Here is a 19822-nt window from a genome sequence, read left to right as displayed (position 1 = left end):
ATGCAAATACACAGAGGGCCAAAATTAAAAGCTTGGACAAATTCATGGGCTGATATAGAGATATATATATATATAAAAAAGTCTACAATTGAAGAAGTTTTTCCTTATCAAATATAACAACGAACCTTTACATATGGAAACAAACTTAAAGGGGTTGTCCTACAAGCAAAGTACATTTTAATGAATAGATCTTAGAATAAACTTTTGGAATAACATAATATGTTATGTAAGAGCAGTAAAAATTATGGCACATTGGCATAATTTGAATGTGTAATAACAAAAAAGAAAAAACCTTGAATAAGACAGATAATAAAGTATGATGCCAACAAAAGAGCCCCCACATACCCCCCACAGTGAATTCTTCCACAGTACTCTCCTTCCGCAATCCCCCCGACAAAGAATTGTGACCCCATCATAATATGATTCTCCAACTGTAATCCCACACAGCCTCCATACAGTATAACCTGCCCCATATAGTGCTCCATACAGTATAATGGCCCACAGTGCTCCATACAGTATAATGGCCCCACATAGTCATCCATACAGTATAATGGCCCCATATAATGTTCCATATGTGTAGAATGGACCCACATAGTGCTCCATACAGTATATTGGCCCCATATAATATCCCATACAGTATAATGGCCCCACATAGTGATCCATACAGTATAATGGCCCCACATAGTGCTCCATACAGTATAATGGCCCCACATAGTGCTCCATACAGAATAATGGCCCTACATAGTGCTCCATACAGTATAATGGCCCAAACTGTTCTTCAACTATATCAATAGTAAAAGAATAAAAACTGAAAATGTAGGCCCCTTAAAAAATAGTGAGGAAAGAATGGTTGTAGATGACGAGGAAAAAGCTAACATATTAAACACCTTCTTCTCCACGGTATTCACGGTGGAAAATGAAATGCTAGGTGAAATCCCAAGAAACAATGAAAACCCTATATTAAGGGTCACCAATCTAACCCAAGAAGAGGTGCGAAACCGGCTAAATAAGATTAAAATAGATAAATCTCCGGGTCCAGATGGCATACACCCACGAGTACTAAGAGAACTAAGTAATGTAATAGATAAACCATTATTTCTTATTTTTAGGGACTCTATAGCGACAGGGTCTGTTCCGCAGGATTGGCGCATAGCAAATGTGGTGCCAATATTCAAAAAGGGCTCTAAAAGTGAACCTGGAAATTATAGGCCAGTAAGTCTAACCTCTATTGTTGGTAAAATATTTGAAGGGTTTCTGAGGGATGTTATTCTGGATTATCTCAATGAGAATAACTGTTTAACTCCATATCAGCATGGGTTTATGAGAAATCGCTCCTGTCAAACCAATCTAATCAGTTTTTATGAAGAGGTAAGCTATAGGCTGGACCACGGTGAGTCATTGGACGTGGTATATCTCGATTTTTCCAAAGCGTTTGATACCGTGCCGCACAAGAGGTTGGTACACAAAATGAGAATGCTTGGTCTGGGGGAAAATGTGTGTAAATGGGTTAGTAACTGGCTTAGTGATAGAAAGCAGAGGGTGGTTATAAATGGTATAGTCTCTAACTGGGTCGCTGTGACCAGTGGGGTACCGCAGGGGTCGGTATTGGGACCTGTTCTCTTCAACATATTCATTAATGATCTGGTAGAAGGTTTACACAGTAAAATATCGATATTTGCAGATGATACAAAACTATGTAAAGCAGTTAATACAAGAGAAGATATTATTCTGCTACAGATGGATCTGGATAAGTTGGAAACTTGGGCTGAAAGGTGGCAGATGAGGTTTAACAATGATAAATGTAAGGTTATACACATGGGAAGAAGGAATCAATATCACCATTACACACTGAACGGGAAACCACTGGGTAAATCTGACAGGGAGAAGGACTTGGGGATCCTAGTTAATGATAAACTTACCTGGAGCAGCCAGTGCCAGGCAGCAGCTGCCAAGGCAAACAGGATCATGGGGTGCATTAAAAGAGGTCTGGATACACATGATGAGAGCATTATACTGCCTCTGTACAAATCCCTAGTTAGACCGCACATGGAGTACTGTGTCCAGTTTTGGGCACCGGTGCTCAGGAAGGATATAATGGAACTAGAGAGAGTACAAAGGAGGGCAACAAAATTAATAAAGGGGATGGGAGAACTACAATACCCAGATAGATTAGCGAAATTAGGATAATTTAGTCTAGAAAAAAGACGACTGAGGGGCGATCTAATAACCATGTATAAGTATATAAGGGGACAATACAAATATCTCGCTGAGGATCTGTTTATACCAAGGAAGGTGACGGGCACAAGGGGGCATTCTTTGCGTCTTGAGGAGAGAAGGTTTTTCCACCAACATAGAAGAGGATTCTTTACTGTTAGGGCAGTGAGAATCTGGAATTGCTTGCCTGAGGAGGTGGTGATGGCGAACTCAGTCGAGGGGTTCAAGAGAGGCCTGGATGTCTTCCTGGAGCAGAACAATATTGTATCATACAATTAGGTTCTGTAGAAGGACGTAGATCTGGGGATTTATTATGATGGAATATAGGCTGAACTGGATGGACAAATGTCTTTTTTCGGCCTTACTAACTATGTTACTATGTTACATGGTGCTCCATATTGTATAATAGTATTATAGTAGCTCCCAGTAAGACTACACTCAATCCCTCTCCTCAACCAATTGGCATTCCGTCAACCCCTGGTTGTTTTACATGCAAAACTGCTAAATGTTTGTGTTGCTCTTCATTATTGATGGAACTAAATCTTTCACATCGAACACAACAGGCACTAACTAGATCATCAAGTGTCATGTGGACTGCCAGTCAACCTATTTGCAGATCACTTGTGGGCTACAATACGTGGGCTGCACAATCCAAGCAATGCACGCCCGTCTAAACAATCACCGCCAAAATATTCGCAACGGCTATTTATTACATAGTGTTTCAAAACATTTCTGCATTGCTCACCAAAAAAATCCAAGCTATCGGAGTCTCACTATTATTGATCAAATAGCGGACAATGCTCATTATCATTTGAGACTTTTGATCAATAGGGAACATTACTGGATTTTTAAGCACTGTGGCCCTAGAAGGTTTAAATCTTACTATTGATAACATTGTCACATAGTTCTTTTTATTTTGTTTTAATATTTTTTTATTGTTCCTTTGTTTTCAATATTATGGTGTTTTAATATTTTAATTACTAATTTCTTTTTGTATAAAAATGTATTTTATTTTATTTGATTCTCAAGTTTAGACTGCACAATGTGTTCTGGCACCTTAAGAGTGCTTATGGTCCTCCCATTTCATCAGTGTTTAATTAACTGCTCTGTTTCATTAGATCTCCTTTCTTTTAAATACTCTGTTAACCATCATTGTCTAGCTTGCCACCTGATGAAGACGGCAGAACGCCGTTAAAACGCGTTGTGGATTATCTATCTATCTATCTATCTATCTATCTATCTATCTATATATATATATATATAGTGGGGCAAAAAAGTATTTAGTCAGTCAGCAATAGTGCAAGTTCCACCACTTAAAAAGATGAGAGGCGTCTGTAATTTACATCATAGGTAGACCTCAACTATGGGAGACAAACTGAGGAAAAGAAAATCCAGAAAATCACAGTCTGTTTTTTTAACATTTTATTTGCATATTATGGTGGAAAATAAGTATTTGGTCAGAAACAAAATTTCATCTCAATACTTTGTAATATATCCTTTGTTGGCAATGACAGAGGTCAAACGTTTTCTGTAAGTCTTCACAAGGTTGCCACACACTGTTGTTGGTATGTTGGCCCATTCCTCCATGCAGATCTCCTCTAGAGCAGTGATGTTTTTGGCTTTTCGCTTGGCAACACGGACTGTCAACTCCCTCCAAAGGTTTTCTATAGGGTTGAGATCTGGAGACTGGCTAGGCCACTCCAGGACCTTGAAATGCTTCTTACGAAGCCACTCCTTCGTTGCCCTGGCGGTGTGCTTTGGATCATTGTCATGTTGAAAGACCCAGCCACGTTTCATCTTCAATGCCCTTGCTGATGGAAGGAGGTTTGCACTCAAAATCTCACGATACATGGCCCCATTCATTCTTTCATGTACCCGGATCAGTCGTCCTGGCCCCTTTGCAGAGAAACAGCCCCAAAGCATGATGTTTCCACCACCATGCTTTACAATAGGTATGGTGTTTGATGGATGCAACTCAGTATTCTTTTTCCTCCAAACACGACAAGTTGTGTTTCTACCAAACAGTTCCAGTTTGGTTTCATCAGACCATAGAACATTCTCCCAAAACTCCTCTGGATCATCCAAATGCTCTCTAGCAAACTTCAGACGGGCACGGACATGTACTGGCTTAAGCAGTGGGACACGTCTGGCACTGCAGGATCTGAGTCCATGGTGGCGTAGTGTGTTACTTATGGTAGGCCTTGTTACATTGGTCCCAGCTCTCTGCAGTTCATTCACTAGGTCCCCCCGCATGGTTCTGGGATTTTTGCTCACCGTTCTTGTGATCATTCAGACCCCACGGGGTGGGATTTTGCGTGGAGCCCCAGATCGAGGGAGATTATCAGTGGTCTTGTATGTCTTCCATTTTCTAATTATTGCTCCCACTGTTGATTTCTTCACTCCAAGCTGGTTGGCTATTGCAGATTCAGTCTTCCCAGCCTGGTGCAGGGCTACAATTTTGTTTCTGGTGTCCTTTGACAGCTCTTTGGTCTTCACCATAGTGGAGTTTGGAGTCAGACTGTTTGAGGGTGTGCACAGGTGTCTTTTTATACTGATAACAAGTTTAAACAGGTGCCATTACTACAGGTAATGAGTGGAGGAAAGAGGAGACTCTTAAAGAAGAAGTTACAGGTCTGTGAGAGCCAGAAATCTTGATTGTTTGTTTCTGACCAAATACTTATTTTCCACCATAATATGCAAAAAAAATGATAAAAAAAACAGACAATGTGATTTTCTGGATTTTTTTTGTCTCCCATAGTTGAGGTCTACCTATGAAGCAAATTACAGACGCCTCTCATCTTTTTAAGTGGTGGAACTTGCAACTGTGTGTATATATATATAATTGTCTAAGGTCCACTTCCGTCTGTCTGTAACGGAAATCCCGCATCGCTGATTGGTCGCGCCCGGCCGGGATATGGTGCTCACACTGCTATATACTACGTGGCTGTGTTATATACTGTGTGGGCTGCGCTATATACTACATGAGCTGCGCTATATACTACATGGGCTGCGCTATATACTACGTGGGCAGTGCTATATACTGCGTGGGCTGCGCTATATACTACGTGGGCTGCGCTATATACTACGTGGGCTGCGCTATATACTGCGTGAGCTGCGCTATATACTGCGTGGGCAGTGCTATATACTGCGTGGGCAGTGTTATATGCTACGTGGGCTGTGCTATATGCTACGTGGGCTGTGCTATATGCTACGTGGGCTGTGCTATATGCTACGTGGGCTGTGCTATATGCTACGTGGGCTGTGCGATATGCTACGTGGGCTGTGCTACATGCTACGTGGGCAGTGTTATATGCTACGTGGGCTGTGCTATATGCTACATGGGCTGTGCTACATGCTACGTGGGCTGTGCTATATGCTACGTGGGCTGTGCTATATGCTACGTGGGCTGTGCTACATGCTACGTGGGCTGTGTTATTTGCTACGTGGGCTGTGCTATATGCTACGTGGGCTGTGCTATATACTATGTGGCTGTATTACATACTACGTGGCTGTGCTATATACTATGTGGGCTGTGAAATATACTACATGGCTGTTATATGCTATGTGGGCTGTGTTATATGCTATGTGGCTGTGCTATATTTCTCTGCTGTATCTGTGCATCATAAATCGTGGTATGTGTTAAAGGGGGGGGGGGGCCCACTGAGACGCTTTCTCCCGGAGCCCTCAAAAACCTGGAGTCGGCCCTGGCTTCACTGATTGGTCGCGCCCGGCCGGCTGAATCCTGTGTATTCATTGCATTATTCTTTTTTTTTTTGAAAATCTGTTTATTAGAGTTTTATAAAACAGTACAAATCATACATTTCCAATGTTGATAATACAGTAATGTAACAATATTGATGATATTGTATCCCAAAACCCTCTCTCCCCTACATAAACCAAAACATGAACCTCCAGACTCTGCGTACACTTGACCATAGAAGTGCCTCATGGAATTGGTGAGTTACCACCTATATCCGCTGTAATAAATACCATTGAGTATTTTCAAACTGTGCGCTCAGTTTCTCCCTAGTCTCTAAAGGAAGTGATGGAATAAATGTAGCCCATGTGGAAAAGAACTTGCCTACTTGTTTTTCTTTGTTGGTCAGTGCGTCCAACCACATTGTATTATTCTTAAATCTTCATAAATAAACTACATACATATTCTAGAATACCGGATGCGTTAGAATCGGGCCACGATCTAGTCTTTCAATAAAAGGTCTGCACTTTTTAAAAATAAAATTTAATTTTTTTTTTATATTGCTTCCACAATTTTCAACTCCGCACTCCTCACCAGACTGCGATTTTCTGTCCTATGACTGCTATTCTTCCTCCCTGAGGGTGCATGGCCGGAGCTGCTCTTACAGGACCTTCCATCACGTGACCGCAAGGACCTACAGTCATGTGACTCCCAGCGTGCACCACGGTCCTTCCACACATTGCACAGAGAATCTCCCTTCAGCAGGGAATACTGAACCCCTGCCTGGCTACCACAGCGGGTCACCTTGCCACCATTCGCAGCTGTCAGCCATCTACCCCTTGGATGCACAATCATCCTTCACGCGCACACTGAGGTTATGTAGGGGTGCATAACCTCCTAAGGTTAGTGGCTACACAGCTTCACCCACAGTCTATTGCTCCACTGGTCCTGCTCATGCGTGTCCCTATCCTCTTTTCTTTTCCATACAGTATAATGGCCCGACATTAAAAAAATATAAATACTCACCTCTGTCGGTTTCCCTGCTGCTCCGGTCTCTGCATGGTGCCTTCAGATCCTCTACACAATTTGTTACAGCAGGCGTGTTGTAATAATGTCATTGTGCTCGCTGCACTGAGACTTCAGACTCTGAGGAGGAATGATGGGAGAGGGAAAGTCTCCTTCCTCTATCATTGCTTTCAACTGTATTGGCATCTATGATTCCGATATAGTTAAAAGTGCCATACCGAGTGAAAGTATGTCGGGTGAGGGGTCCCACCAGGTATTGCAGGTCAAATATACTCACCCTGCAGGCCACATCTGGCCCACGGGCCCGAGTTTGACATATGTGCTTTACACGTTAGATCTCAGCTCAGAACAGACAAAGAAAGAAATTATTAAGCTTAAAAATGGGACCTAAGACCGTGTTTAAAGAAGAGCACTTCTAAAAACAGCAAGGGCTCGATTCATCATTGCATAGCCGCCATTTTTTTTTTACGTTTACACCTCTTAATCATTGAGTTTTTCATTTGTAACAAAGTCATCAACAGATTTGAGCCTTTTCTCAAGTTATGTTTTGTGGTTTTGTTAGCATTCTTGCTTTTACAGATTCATGAAATGTGACTTTTAAGAGGCACAACATTTGGTGCAACTTTACCCCAGGTCCCACTCTAAGGTGATTTTATATTCTTCTGTTATTTTGGCGCAATTTTTTATGCCACATTTTGCAAAATGTGAGCAAGAAGTTGCAAAACAAGTAGACAAAGACCAGACCATTTTAGCATTTGTGCAAAATTGATACGGTAAGTCATGTGCGCTATTTGGAGGAATGTAGAACAAAAAAAAAAAAGTCACCAAAAATAATAATACAAAAGTGACTTTAAAAAACCCTCACAAAAGACGATATCAGACCCCAAATATACAAGAACTCAAGTTTATGTCTAGCATATTGGCGTATGTTCACACGTGTTGTTTTGCCTGCAAATTTTCCCTAGCATATTTGGTGCACAATATACGCAGTGTTTTATCATACCAGCATAGTCTGAGATTTCTGAAATCTCATGCACACACTGCATTTTTTTTTTTTTTTTTTTAAAGCCCTGCTTCATTTTTGTAAGACGCCGCATGTCAGTTTTTCAGCGATTTTTAAACGATTGGATCTACAATGGCTGTTGAAAATTCCACTCACCAAAGTAGATGTCGGCCTGGATGAGGAGCCATGAGTGGTTATTAGCATTGATTTTTAAAGCGTAATTTACCAACTCTTTCACAGTAACCGCAACTGCATCAAAATCTACCGCCTGAAGGCTGAGAATGAAAAACAAAACAGAACAGAACGTTACTGGTGTAGACGTAAAGTCTGAGCAGCACCCAGCCGAGACACGTAAAGAGATCGGCCATTCACAAAAAATGCTAAACACATTGCTCAACATAAGCAGTGCTCGTAGAACTGGGACTTGGGACTGCGGTACCCACACCACTGTTCTATTGCTTTCAATTATATTATTTAGATTATATTATAGTGCAGGCAATGCCAGGAAGCTACTGCCAACGTCCGCAGTGTGAACCATAGCATGGAGCTCAACACAACATTAGTAGCTGCCTGGCATTACATGCACTATTCTCAGCTGTCCAGTGAATGCTCCCAAGACCCAGTAGGAAAATCTCTTACTTGCACAGGCGCTTTGGCCCACAGGCCAGCATGCCCTCTGTGCACGGTCGCTACGCACGTATGAATCCTGGCTCAGGAGATCACACTTGTAGAATGCTTTGGATGTCGGACAAATACAATGAAGGATATCGGGGTATGGGGAACACAAAGCAGCGCATCAGCAGTATAAACCGGTGGATCTTACTTTGGGATGTTGGATGGCCAGATAGAGATGTGCTCGGCCGTGATATCATTCACTATGTCCTCCCGGAGATTGTGAAGCTTGACAAACAGAGAAAGCAATGTTGTCAACACCAGCGGCTCCTGTGGACAAAAAAAACAAATATATCACAGCTACTTGTATAAAATTATAGATACAAACATGGCCATTGTAGGCAAAAGAGATGCTAATGATTTGGTTGACAAAAAAACAAACAATAACAAAACAAAAACAATAATTAGCATATGTATGATGACCAGAGCATGTTACTAACTCAGTTGGAATTTACATGTCTGAAAACTCTTTCACACAATTTTCGCTTTAAAAGCTATGGACATATTCACATTAAATCTTTTTTCCCCCCTCCATTTGCTAAAGAAATGCAAAATTTGGTCATAGTCTAAAAAGTTGTTGTTACAAAGTTTCTCCATTTCGGAGTCTGTATAACTCCTTCACATAGCTGGCTGTGCTGCGGCTTTGGACACAGATCGGCCAGCACATCGCTCCTGGCTGAGGCAGCTTTTGCTCAACCTTGTCTCAGTGTTAGAGGATAATGGTATAAGGGTAAAATGTAAATCACAAATCAAAGTAGAGAGAGTGGAATGCAAATGACTCAGTCTGCATTGTATTAGCATAGCTACTTAAGAAGACACATTAACACCTGCTGCTAGCACAGGAGTGAGATTTTTTTAAAAGTTGTTCAATGCCACTGGCTTCAGCATAGGCAGAGTGGTGCTATTGACTTTACACTTGTGTCCTGGCAGGTATGTGCAGACGTGATCGGCAAGTAACGATAAAACAGGTACACGATACCTGCCGATAGTGCAGCTTACCACCCGATTCAGGAGAACCCTTTACATTGTACTTTTAAGATGGATGCCAGGTACAGTAGAAATCCCTTAAACCTTTGGCTCCAGGAAGCTCTATAGTGGGAGCTCTTCAACATTGCCAAGTTTAACTCTTTATGATCTGTTGCCAAGCTTGAAGCCCTTTAAAATCAAGATCCAATACTTACACGTAATTTCTTTATGAAAGAAAGAAGTTCACTCCTAGAATAAAAAAACAAAAAAAAAACAAAAAAAAACACAGGATTATTAATTTCTACTAATACACTGCATTGTAAAATAGACAAAATGAAGATTTTGGGTACTAAATGTAAAATCTGTTTCTTGGAGCCTTCATTGGGAACATAGTAAAACATTGGTGTATGCTGCTACCACTAAGAGGCTGATACTAGGCAAAAAAAGTTAGCTTCTCCCCAGCAGTGTACACCACACCAACTGGCACAAATATAATCAGTTAATGAGAAAGCAGTACAAACAATATAGTGGCAAAAACATAGTTGAAAACAACATAAATTTTATACAGAGGCGGGTGCTGCGTTCCCCAATGAAGGCCCAGAGAAAGATTTTACAAAAGTACCAAAAATTTTAATTTCTCTATTGCTTCATTAGGGGACACAAAAACCATGGGACGTCCAAAAGCAGTCCGGAGGGTGGGTAAAAGAACAGTACCCTCAAGTACAAGCTCGGGCATTGTAGGATTGGATTTGTATCGGACAGCTGGAGAGAAGGTTCTGCCAATGAAATAAAGCAAGGAAGATTACTCCAAGTACCAGAATTTTGAAGGGAAGGGACAATTCCTGAGCGTTCTGTTGGCCCTGGACTGTTAGGTCTTGAAAAGCTGCTCCCCAACCGAGTAGACTAGCATCCGTTGTTACGACCTTCCAATGCATTGGCAGAAACAATCTTCCGTGACCGCCAAGAAAGGAGAGCATCTTCTACGTTCCAGGGACTTCTTGATCTGAGAGGGGAGTGTGACAAGCCGGTCTAGAAAGCATGTTGACTTGTCCCATCTTGATAGAATAAAAAGCGTGTGTGGAACTAAGCGAATGGAACTGCTACCATTGAGGCTACTATCTTTCCCACTACGCTCATGCAAAACTGGAGAGAGCATGGGGAGGAACCTCAGAGAGGGAATCCCGCATAGTAGAGTTAAGAGCTTTTCTTTGGACAGAAAATACTTGCCCGCAATGTGTCAAACAGCATTCCCAGGAAAAATGTGTTGGGCCGGAATCGGAGAGGACTTTGAACTGTTGATGATCCAGCAGAGACAAATGAGTTTCTAAAGTGATCTGCAGACTCTTGGGCATGCTGAGGCGGATAAAGCCTTGATAAGAATGTCGTCCAAAAAAAAGGGATGACGAAAATGCCTCTGCTTCAAAGAATGGCCATGACCGTCGCCATTATCTTCGTGAAAATCCTGGGTGCTGTGGCTCGGTCAAATGACAGTGCTGTGAACTGGAAGCAAGATTTTTAGACTGCAAAGCAGAGGAATCTCTGGCGAGGTTGGAAAATGGGTATGTTCAGATAGGCATATTGAATGTCCACCGAGCATAGAAACTCATCAGGCTCAATGGAGGCCATCACTGACCCAAGTCACTCTATCCTGATGCAGACGGACATGTTTGTTCAATAACACTGGTAAACACAAAAGTCATCAGCAAAGGTAATATGTCTGTTTTATGAAGTCTGATGTGCCGATTCCAAAATATGCTTAGTTTCGCTCTATCGCATAAAGTTTCTGAGATAGAAGTATTTTTGTTATTTCTGCATTTTCAATGTATGTGGTTTTTCCTATGTTACTCCCATTTCTTTGCTTGTCTTATTTAATTGTGAATTTTCTTACAGGGACAACATCAGTATAGGTTTTAGTGAGTTTTATGGGAAGGAGTACTGACAGTGCAGTCAACCAATGACTGCTTCTCAGAAAGTCACATGTTATGGGGAGGAGCTAACTTATGAGGCGGTAAGATTTGAGACAGTCAGAAAAGGATGGTGATGGCAGCAAGGACTGGTATGTGAGACTGACAGGAGACCGGCCTCTACAGGGATCTGAGCCCTGCCTCAAGGAGATAGAAGGAAAGGCAGCGGACAGCCACCATTGTGAGAGGATTTTCACTGCACTTCTGGGAGGGGAAGTCACCTCAGAGGGAAGAAAACTGCTCAGCCACTGAGGTGTAACTGAGTGAGGGTCTCCACAGAGAGAGAACCTGAAAGCAGCCAATATCACACTGAGAAACTGTCTGTCTGCAGAAGTTCATCTGTAAGGAATAGGCTGACCCGTTTACCTCACACTGTATATAGTTATCTACCAGATTACCGCTAGGAAAATCTGTTGTAAATACAAGCTGCCTCTGTCATCTCTGGAGAAATATCTACATATAGTTGGTCGGCTCTTCACATATTTTTTTGGAGTTTGTCACCACCACTGAACTGAACTTAATCTACTGTTTGATCTGATTTAAAGGAGAAAAATGCCCTGACAGGGTATCAATCATCCGAACAGATTCTGCTATGTGTGTGGTTCTTTTACACCAAAAAGGCCAAGTACATTCAATCACTCATGATATTAAAAATATGTACTTTAAGTGTCCACTTGGTGATCAAGACCAAAGCTGGGCCCCTCATGTGATATTTTGTGATATGCTCAAGTTGTTCACATGGTCTTCGTGACTGGATGAATTTGAGCAAAGTGGCTATGACATTTGCTGTTCCCATGATTTGGAGAGAACCCAAAAATTATAGTGATGACTGCTACTTTTGTTTTGTCAAACTGGAGGACTTTTCTACAAAGAACAAACAAGATTAATTACCCTGAACTTGAATCTGTGATTAGGCCAGTTCCTGTACCACCGTTGTCTGGATTAGATGAAAATGAAGTAGAATATGAAGACTGTGGAGCTGAAGCTACTGGCGAAGACATGGAGCCCTCAAGTCAAGATGAGTATGTACCTGATGGAGCAGCCGAGCAGCCGGAACACTTTACTCAACATGAATTAAATGAACTCATCTGAGACCTTTCTTTGTCAAAAGACAAAGCTGAACTTTTTGCATCTAGGTTGAAACAGAAGAATCTTCTTCATGATGATGTCTAAGTGTGTTATTACCGAAACAGAAGTAACACTAACAATTTTTCACAGTTGATGGACCAATGGTGTACTGTAACAAAGTGAATGGCCTTTTTGAAGAACTGAATCAGGAGTATTTTTTATTGCAGATTGACGGTTGTTTATTGACTCATCCCAGAGAAGCTTGGAAGCAGTGGTGCTTCACAATGGAAACAGGAAACCATCAATCCCTAATGCTCTCTCATGTCATCTAAAGGAAAGTTATGAAAATCTGTCAGTTGCTTTGGGTGCTATACAATATAAGCATCATCAATGGAATATCTGTGGAGATTTGAAAGCGATTGGTCTGCTAATGGGAATGCAAAGAGGTTTCACAAAATATTTTTGCTTCTTGTGTTTATGGGACAGTAGAAATACAGTAGAGCATTATGTCCGTCGTGATTGAGGACACAGAAACATCTATGCTCCAGGTAGATACCATGTTCAGCATAATCCTTTAGTTGCTCCAACAAAAATTTTTCTTCCTCCACTACATATAAAGTTGGGATTAATTAAAAACTTTGTCAAAAGACAAATTCACAAGGGTTCCAGTACATTTCACAGAAATTCTCCAGCATTCCAACAAAACTGAAGGAAGGGGTATTTGATGGTCCTCAGATCAGAGAGCGTAAAAGAGATGATGTGTTTGAAGGAACTCTAAATTATAAGGAATTGAGATCGTGGAAAAGTTTCAAGTGGATCTGCGAAAACTTCTTAGGAAAAAATAAAAATCTCCAGAATATGTTGCAGGTGTTGAGGAACTGCCAAATGCATACCAGTGTCTTGGATGTCGCATGTCTCTGAAAATGCACTTTTTGCATTCACATCTAGATTTCTTCCCTCAAAATCTTGGGGATGTAAGTGATGAACAAGGTGAGCGGTTTCACGAGGACTTAAAGTAATGGAACATCACTACCAGGATTTTTGAAAAGACTCAATGATGGCAGATTACTGTTAGATGTTATATAACAGGGGTGGGGAATCTTTTTTTCTGCGAAGGGCCATTTGGATATTTATACCATCCTTCGGGGGCCGTACAAACTCCGCCCACAAAGTACATCCTGACTGGCACTGATGTCTGGACGTAATCTTTCATTGCATGCCCTTCAAATGTTCAGTAGTGAACACTGGGTGTGTCTGCTAACAGAGCAAGAAGAAATTAATGAGCTGGTGGCAATCAATATACAGCTCCCTGCCCAAGAATGCGGTCACTGAGAATCTAAAAGGTCAACGAGGGCCGTAAATGGCCTGGGGCCTGAGGTTCCCCACCCCTGTTATATAGGAACAAGCTTGAAAAATCGTATCCACGACAGTCTAATGCCAAACACTTAATTTCTGCTCACATTTTGGTTTATATTTTCTAAGGCCGGTGATTCCATAATTTTTGTCAGGGGTTGTAGAAGCAAAGTACTCTAACTCCTCGGGGTGTCCAAAATGATCTTACCTAGCTCTAGTCTGAAAAGCCAGGAGCACTGGAAAGGGAGACTGGTGAGGGACTTCTTGGATACTGAGTCCACGTTCTATGACTTCAGCCAAAAGATATGCGGCTGGTGACGATGTTGCAAGCCTCAAGGGTTGAGCAAGTGGCTGCGTCGAGGGCAGTCAAAAGGAGATACTTCGCTGCCTGACTGATCTGGTCTGCTAGATCCGCTAATTCAGAAGGCCAATTTGGAGGTGTGCATGTGCCTCCACATCCTTTACGTTAAGGTCTGATTAACAGCTAGCATTACATTATCCATCATGTCCGGTAGTTTTGAAATTTGTTCAGAGTCCAGATCAGGAGGATGTTGAGGGTGACGGAGAACTAGATAGAGAGATGGTGCAGTCACGCTTTTTGGAACTCCTGAGTGATCTACCCTGTCGGGGTTGGAAAACTGAAGGGTCTGGAATGCCAAGGGAGTACCAAGAAGGCACAGAGGATGCACATGGTCTAGGGGGTTGACAAGAGGTTTTTTTGCCAGGGGTGTAATAGATCATGACTGGGGAAAACTAGGAAGTTCTCTTTATCTCTTTTATCCCTTTCTTGCTTTTTTCTCCTAATGTTTTTTTTTTTTTTTTCCTTTTTTTAATTATTTAGGGCCCCTTTCAATGCCCTGTCTGATCTGGATATATCTGTCCTGAAGATCCCGAATCCTTCTTCGCAGACCTGTAGTGGGAGACTGACATCAGACATCCTGAGCGCAAACTGTCCAGTGACTGGCAGGTAACGGATCACTCTTCTCTCCCTGTTCCATCTAGCTCTGGGGGGCGAGCAGGCAAGGTATTGGTGGCAAGGAACGTTCTCCAATCTTGCTGGGTTAGAGTCCTGCCTCGTAGACCAGAGAGAATACAGTAGTGACAACCACACACTGTGCCCTCGTTCTCTAGGTGGGAGATCAGAGTGACAAAACTCCACTCTGTCGCCCTCACAAGCATTATATGAAAGAAAAAGGAAAATATCATTAATAAAAAACTACAAAATCTAAAAGGTAGAAACAGGCAAGGGTTCAGACCCGTGTGTCTCCTACTGAAACAGTTAAAACTGACTAACTTTGTGCCACTTGAGGGGTGTACCCTGCTGAGAAGGATCTAACTTTTTTTTTTTGCATAGTGTCACCCTTCTGGTGGCAGCAGCATACATCCATGGTTTCCTGTATCCCCCAATGAAGAGATAAAGAAACATTCATTATATTGAGTTTGCTATAATTTATACAACACAATATCACACACACAGCGGCATACCGGCAGTGTACAGTAATCCACTGACATACCGATACATAATCCCCATGGTGGAATCTCTGTTCTTTATCAGGCTGATCCTGCCATCGCTGCTCCGCTTGTGCTGGTTGGAGACGCTACATATCTGTACCACCACCTCCCACAGGTCTTTAGCCGTCCTCCGGCTGTCTGGTCCGGAGAGCTCTTTGCACGTGGCTGCCAAAAGCTGTCCAAGCTAGGAACAAGACAAAGACTCCCAATATGACATGAAATAATCCGTTTTTATAACTATAGCGCTTCTATATAAATCCAGCTCCAGAAGCACAAACATGTGACACTGAAACTGAATCTCTAATGAATATATCTCAACACCAGAGAATGGAGGAGGGCAATATCTGAAATTAGTTGGTGGAAGATTAGAAGTAATGCTAGAAAATAATATTTTACTACAAGTGTCGGAAAGATGCCTGACGCACATGTCCAGTAGATGTGGTTGGAAAGTCAGCACACAGACTGCAAAGAGGCCCCTGTTCTAAAAGTGACTGCTAATAGCAGACCAAGTGACCACAACTGTCCATCAGCCTCCACCAATAGAAAAAAAAACAGCTTTCCCATGTGCTTGGTTTTACAATGGGTGGAGGCTGACGCACATGTCTGGTCACATTCCGCTATCAGCAGTCACGTCTAGAACCGGAGCACAGAGTGGACGGCTGCGCCAACATACATTTTGATGAGACGGAGCTTCATAGAACATTTTTTTAAACCTATAAACATGAAAGTAAGGTTAATAAAGTTTCATTACAAAATCTTCAGTCTTGCTAAAATTAGTTGATGCAAAAAGGAGTACACCCCCATCGAAATCGACTACATCTGGTACTTCGTATGACCTCCATGATTTTTAATGGACAGCACCAAGTCTTTTAGGTATGGAACGAACAATTTAGCGACATGCTGCAATATCTATCTTTTTTCCATTCTTCAAAAATAATTTCTTTTAGAGCCTGGATGGTGGATGAAGAATAACAATATCTTGTATCTTCAGTATTTCCCTTAGGTATTCAATTGGGTTCAGATCAGAAGACAATTGGCCACTGAATCACATTCACCCTGTTCTTCTTCAGAAATGCAACTGTGGCCTTAGATGTATGTTTTGGATCATTGTCAAGTTGGAAAAGTGCACCTCTACCAAAGGTATGGGGTGATGGGAGCATCTTCTGTTTCAAAATAGAGCAGAATATCTGAGAATGCATGATATCATCAATGAAATGTAGCTCCCTGACACCAAGAGCTTGTACAGCCACACATAAGAACATTGTTGCATGTGTGACTGAAGGCATCATGCATTTTTCTTTGATTTCTCACCTATATGACACCATGCAGATTTGAAGCCATCCGTTCCAAAAATGTTTATCTTGGTTTCATCACTTCAGAGAAGAGAGTCCCAGTAGTCTTCATATTTATCAGCAAGGGCCCTAGAAAATTGCAGCCAGTCTATTTTGTGCATGGACTTTAGGAGAGACTTCCTTTTTGGAGGACATCCATGCAAGCTATTCTTTTGCAGTCTATGCTGTATTGTGTCACACAAAATGCTCACCCCAATTTCACTTCCTTAGCTAACTGAGGTCCATTTTCTTCAATCCTGCTCATCAGAAGATGCTTTTGTTTAAGTGTTAACATCCAAGGTAAATATCTCAGAGATGGTTGAGGTTCCATCTTTGCTACATAGATTATAAAACTTTTCTGATCTTCCTGTAGCCTTCACCTTTCTTGTGTAAAAAAAAATTATTTTCAGGTCTTGTGACATTTCTCGTCCATGTGGTGCCAGCTTGAAATGGGAAGGGGTTTTTGTATGTTAAGCAATGCCTTTTTATAGTCATCTGTCTGCTGAACACCTGTATAATGAATAATTAGTAGTGTTGAGCAAGTGTACTCCTTGCTCGGGTGTTCGGAGATTTAGTTTTCATCGCAGCAGTTGAATGATTTACAGCTAATAGACAGCTTGAACACATGTGGGGATTCCCTAGCAACCAGGCAACCCCCACATGTACTCAGCCTGGCTAGTAGCTGTAAATCATTCAACTGCGGTGATGAAAACTAAATCTCCGAACACAAACAAATACTTGGAGATCACCCGAGCAACGAGTACACTCGCTCATCACTAATAATAATTAGATTTACCTGTGGATGAATTCTTATTAAATAGGAATTTATAGCCTAAACTTTAACTTTGCGCCAAAGACTTTCATTGGGGTGTACTCATTTTTGCAATATGATCTTGAATTAATTTGTTAAATCAATGGCCGACATTTGTGGGAATATTTGTAGAATGGCATGCCATAGAATATGTTGATTCTGAAAGGAAACTAGAAGGTTTTTAGAGAGTACTCGATTATGCTGAGCACTGTAGTATATACATATTAGACACTTGGTTCTATTATTTTTGCTGGATCCAATTTTGGCTCCAGCCAAAAAAAAAAAAAAGGCACCCACATGAACAAAGGAAATATTTTGGGTTTTTTTTGACTGCTTTGTCAAAAGAATGAAAAGTGCCGCAGCATCTAAGATGTTAAGTGGTTGGGATCACAGCTCCCCGTGATCGTCGTCCTTAGCCCACGAGGTCATCGTTACAAGGGACTATGGTTGCTTACCTTCACATAGGGGTTATTTTGCACCAAGGAGGAAGATGCTTGCAGAGTTAGGTACTCATTCTCTCTCCAATTCAGCAAAAAGGAAACACATTCCTCTGCTACTACTTGTCGGAGGGGAATGTCTGCAAGGAGAAGTAAAGATCATTTCCAGATTATCCTCTTCTCACATCATAGGGTTGGAATAATGGCAGTCACAGAGTCATGTCGTTACCATCTACTACCTCTAGGAAGAGCAGAGACACAGTATGGTCTGTAATATCCCTAACATGTTACATACTGCAAGTCGTACAGGAGCCGTCGGCTCTCCAGACATGTCGGACATCAATTAATTATTTTCTAAGAATTTAGTGTTCTGTTCCTAGTATTTTCCATGGAAATGTATAATTATATTGATAACTGGGCACTTCCTTTTTTTGTCAATGGAGCACGTACCTCCATGATAAGCAATGGTTGGACAGTGTTAAGGTGTGGGATGCGCAATGCTCAGTTGTCATACATTCCCAGGATGTGTAAAAATAGGGATTTTTGTGTACTCTCCATAAAATCCTTTTCTCCGAGCCATTCATTGGGGGACACAGACCGTGGTTGTATGCTGCTACCACTAGGAGGCTGGCACTAAGTGATACAAAGAAAGTTAGCTCCTCCCATGCAGTATACACCCATCTGCTGGCTCTCAGCTAACCAGTTTGGTGCAAAAGCAATAGGAGATCAATAACAACATATGAGCGTAGAGCATGTCATATTATATATGAGAGTATAGCATGTCAGATCATAAAAACAAGCATAAGCTAATAACAGGGTGGGAGCTGTGTCCCTCAATGAATGGCTCGGACAAAAGGATTTTACGGTGAGTACACAAAAATCCCTATTTCTCCTTCGCCTCATTGGGGGATACAGACCGTGGGATGTTCTAAAGCAGTCCCTGGGTGGGTACAACATCAGATCAGGCCCAGTGTAACCGCTACTTACAAGTGTGCCACAGCGGCCTGCAGAGTCCGCCTGTCCAGATTCACATCAGTGGAAGTGTGGGCATTATAGTGCTTCAAGAATGCATGCGGACTGGACGAATCCGCAAGCTTGCAGGCGTGCCTTGCCGACGCCTGGTGCCTAGAACCTTCGATAGACAGGGAGAGAGGCTGACATCTAGCACGGAAGGACTCCTGGATGGTGAAACGAATCCACCAGGCTAACATGGCCGATGAAACAGCAAAACCCTTCCTGAAAACGTCAGGAAGCCTTCCTCTTACCGTCAGGAAGCCCTCCTCTTACCGTCAGGAAGCCGAAATAAAGTGTCTAACTTTCGGAAGGACGCCGTCCTCGAGACATATCTACTCAGAGCACTCACTTCGTTCAGAATATGGGGAACTCATTCCATTTTGTGGACTGGTGCCGAAAGAGATGAGGGAAGAACTATGCTCTCATAACAGTGGTAATACAATACCACCTTGGTAACAAGGGATGGGGATGGCCTGTGGACAACCTTGCCTTGAAGATAAGGGAAAAAAAAAAATCTGAAAGAATAGAGCAGCTAGCTCCGAAGACTCGTCAGGGTGAGGATATCGCAGAGAAAAAAGGGCGACCTTCCCTGATAGTAAAGTCTGACCGCATGAAAAGGAGTCTACTGTAAGACTCCTAGGACCAGTAAGGTCCCAATGATCTAACAGTATGCGATAGGGAAGAACTACGTGTGAAATCTCCCTGTGAGAAAGTCCCTACTTGCAGTTTTGCTGCAATAAGGCAGGAAGATACT

The 19822-nt window shown here is 42.0% G+C and overlaps 1 protein-coding gene across 1 annotated transcript in view; it reads right to left on the bottom strand.

Annotated features, from left to right (window-relative positions):
- Positions 1–19822, bottom strand: part of INTS8 (integrator complex subunit 8) — a 107954-nt gene that overhangs the window by 22130 nt on the left and 66002 nt on the right. The window contains exons 17-21 of the mRNA XM_069731689.1: positions 18073–18194; positions 15478–15659; positions 9794–9827; positions 8764–8882; positions 8097–8215 (exon numbers count right to left, since the gene is read on the bottom strand). Of these exons, the coding sequence (XP_069587790.1) occupies positions 8097–8215; positions 8764–8882; positions 9794–9827; positions 15478–15659; positions 18073–18194 (576 nt within the window). The remainder of the gene's footprint in view (positions 1–8096; positions 8216–8763; positions 8883–9793; positions 9828–15477; positions 15660–18072; positions 18195–19822) is intronic.

This window comes from Ranitomeya imitator, chromosome 6 (genome assembly GCF_032444005.1).
Source record: "Ranitomeya imitator isolate aRanImi1 chromosome 6, aRanImi1.pri, whole genome shotgun sequence".
NCBI classification, from domain to species: Eukaryota; Metazoa; Chordata; class Amphibia; order Anura; family Dendrobatidae; genus Ranitomeya; species Ranitomeya imitator.
This window is presented reverse-complemented; position numbering and strand designations above follow the sequence as displayed.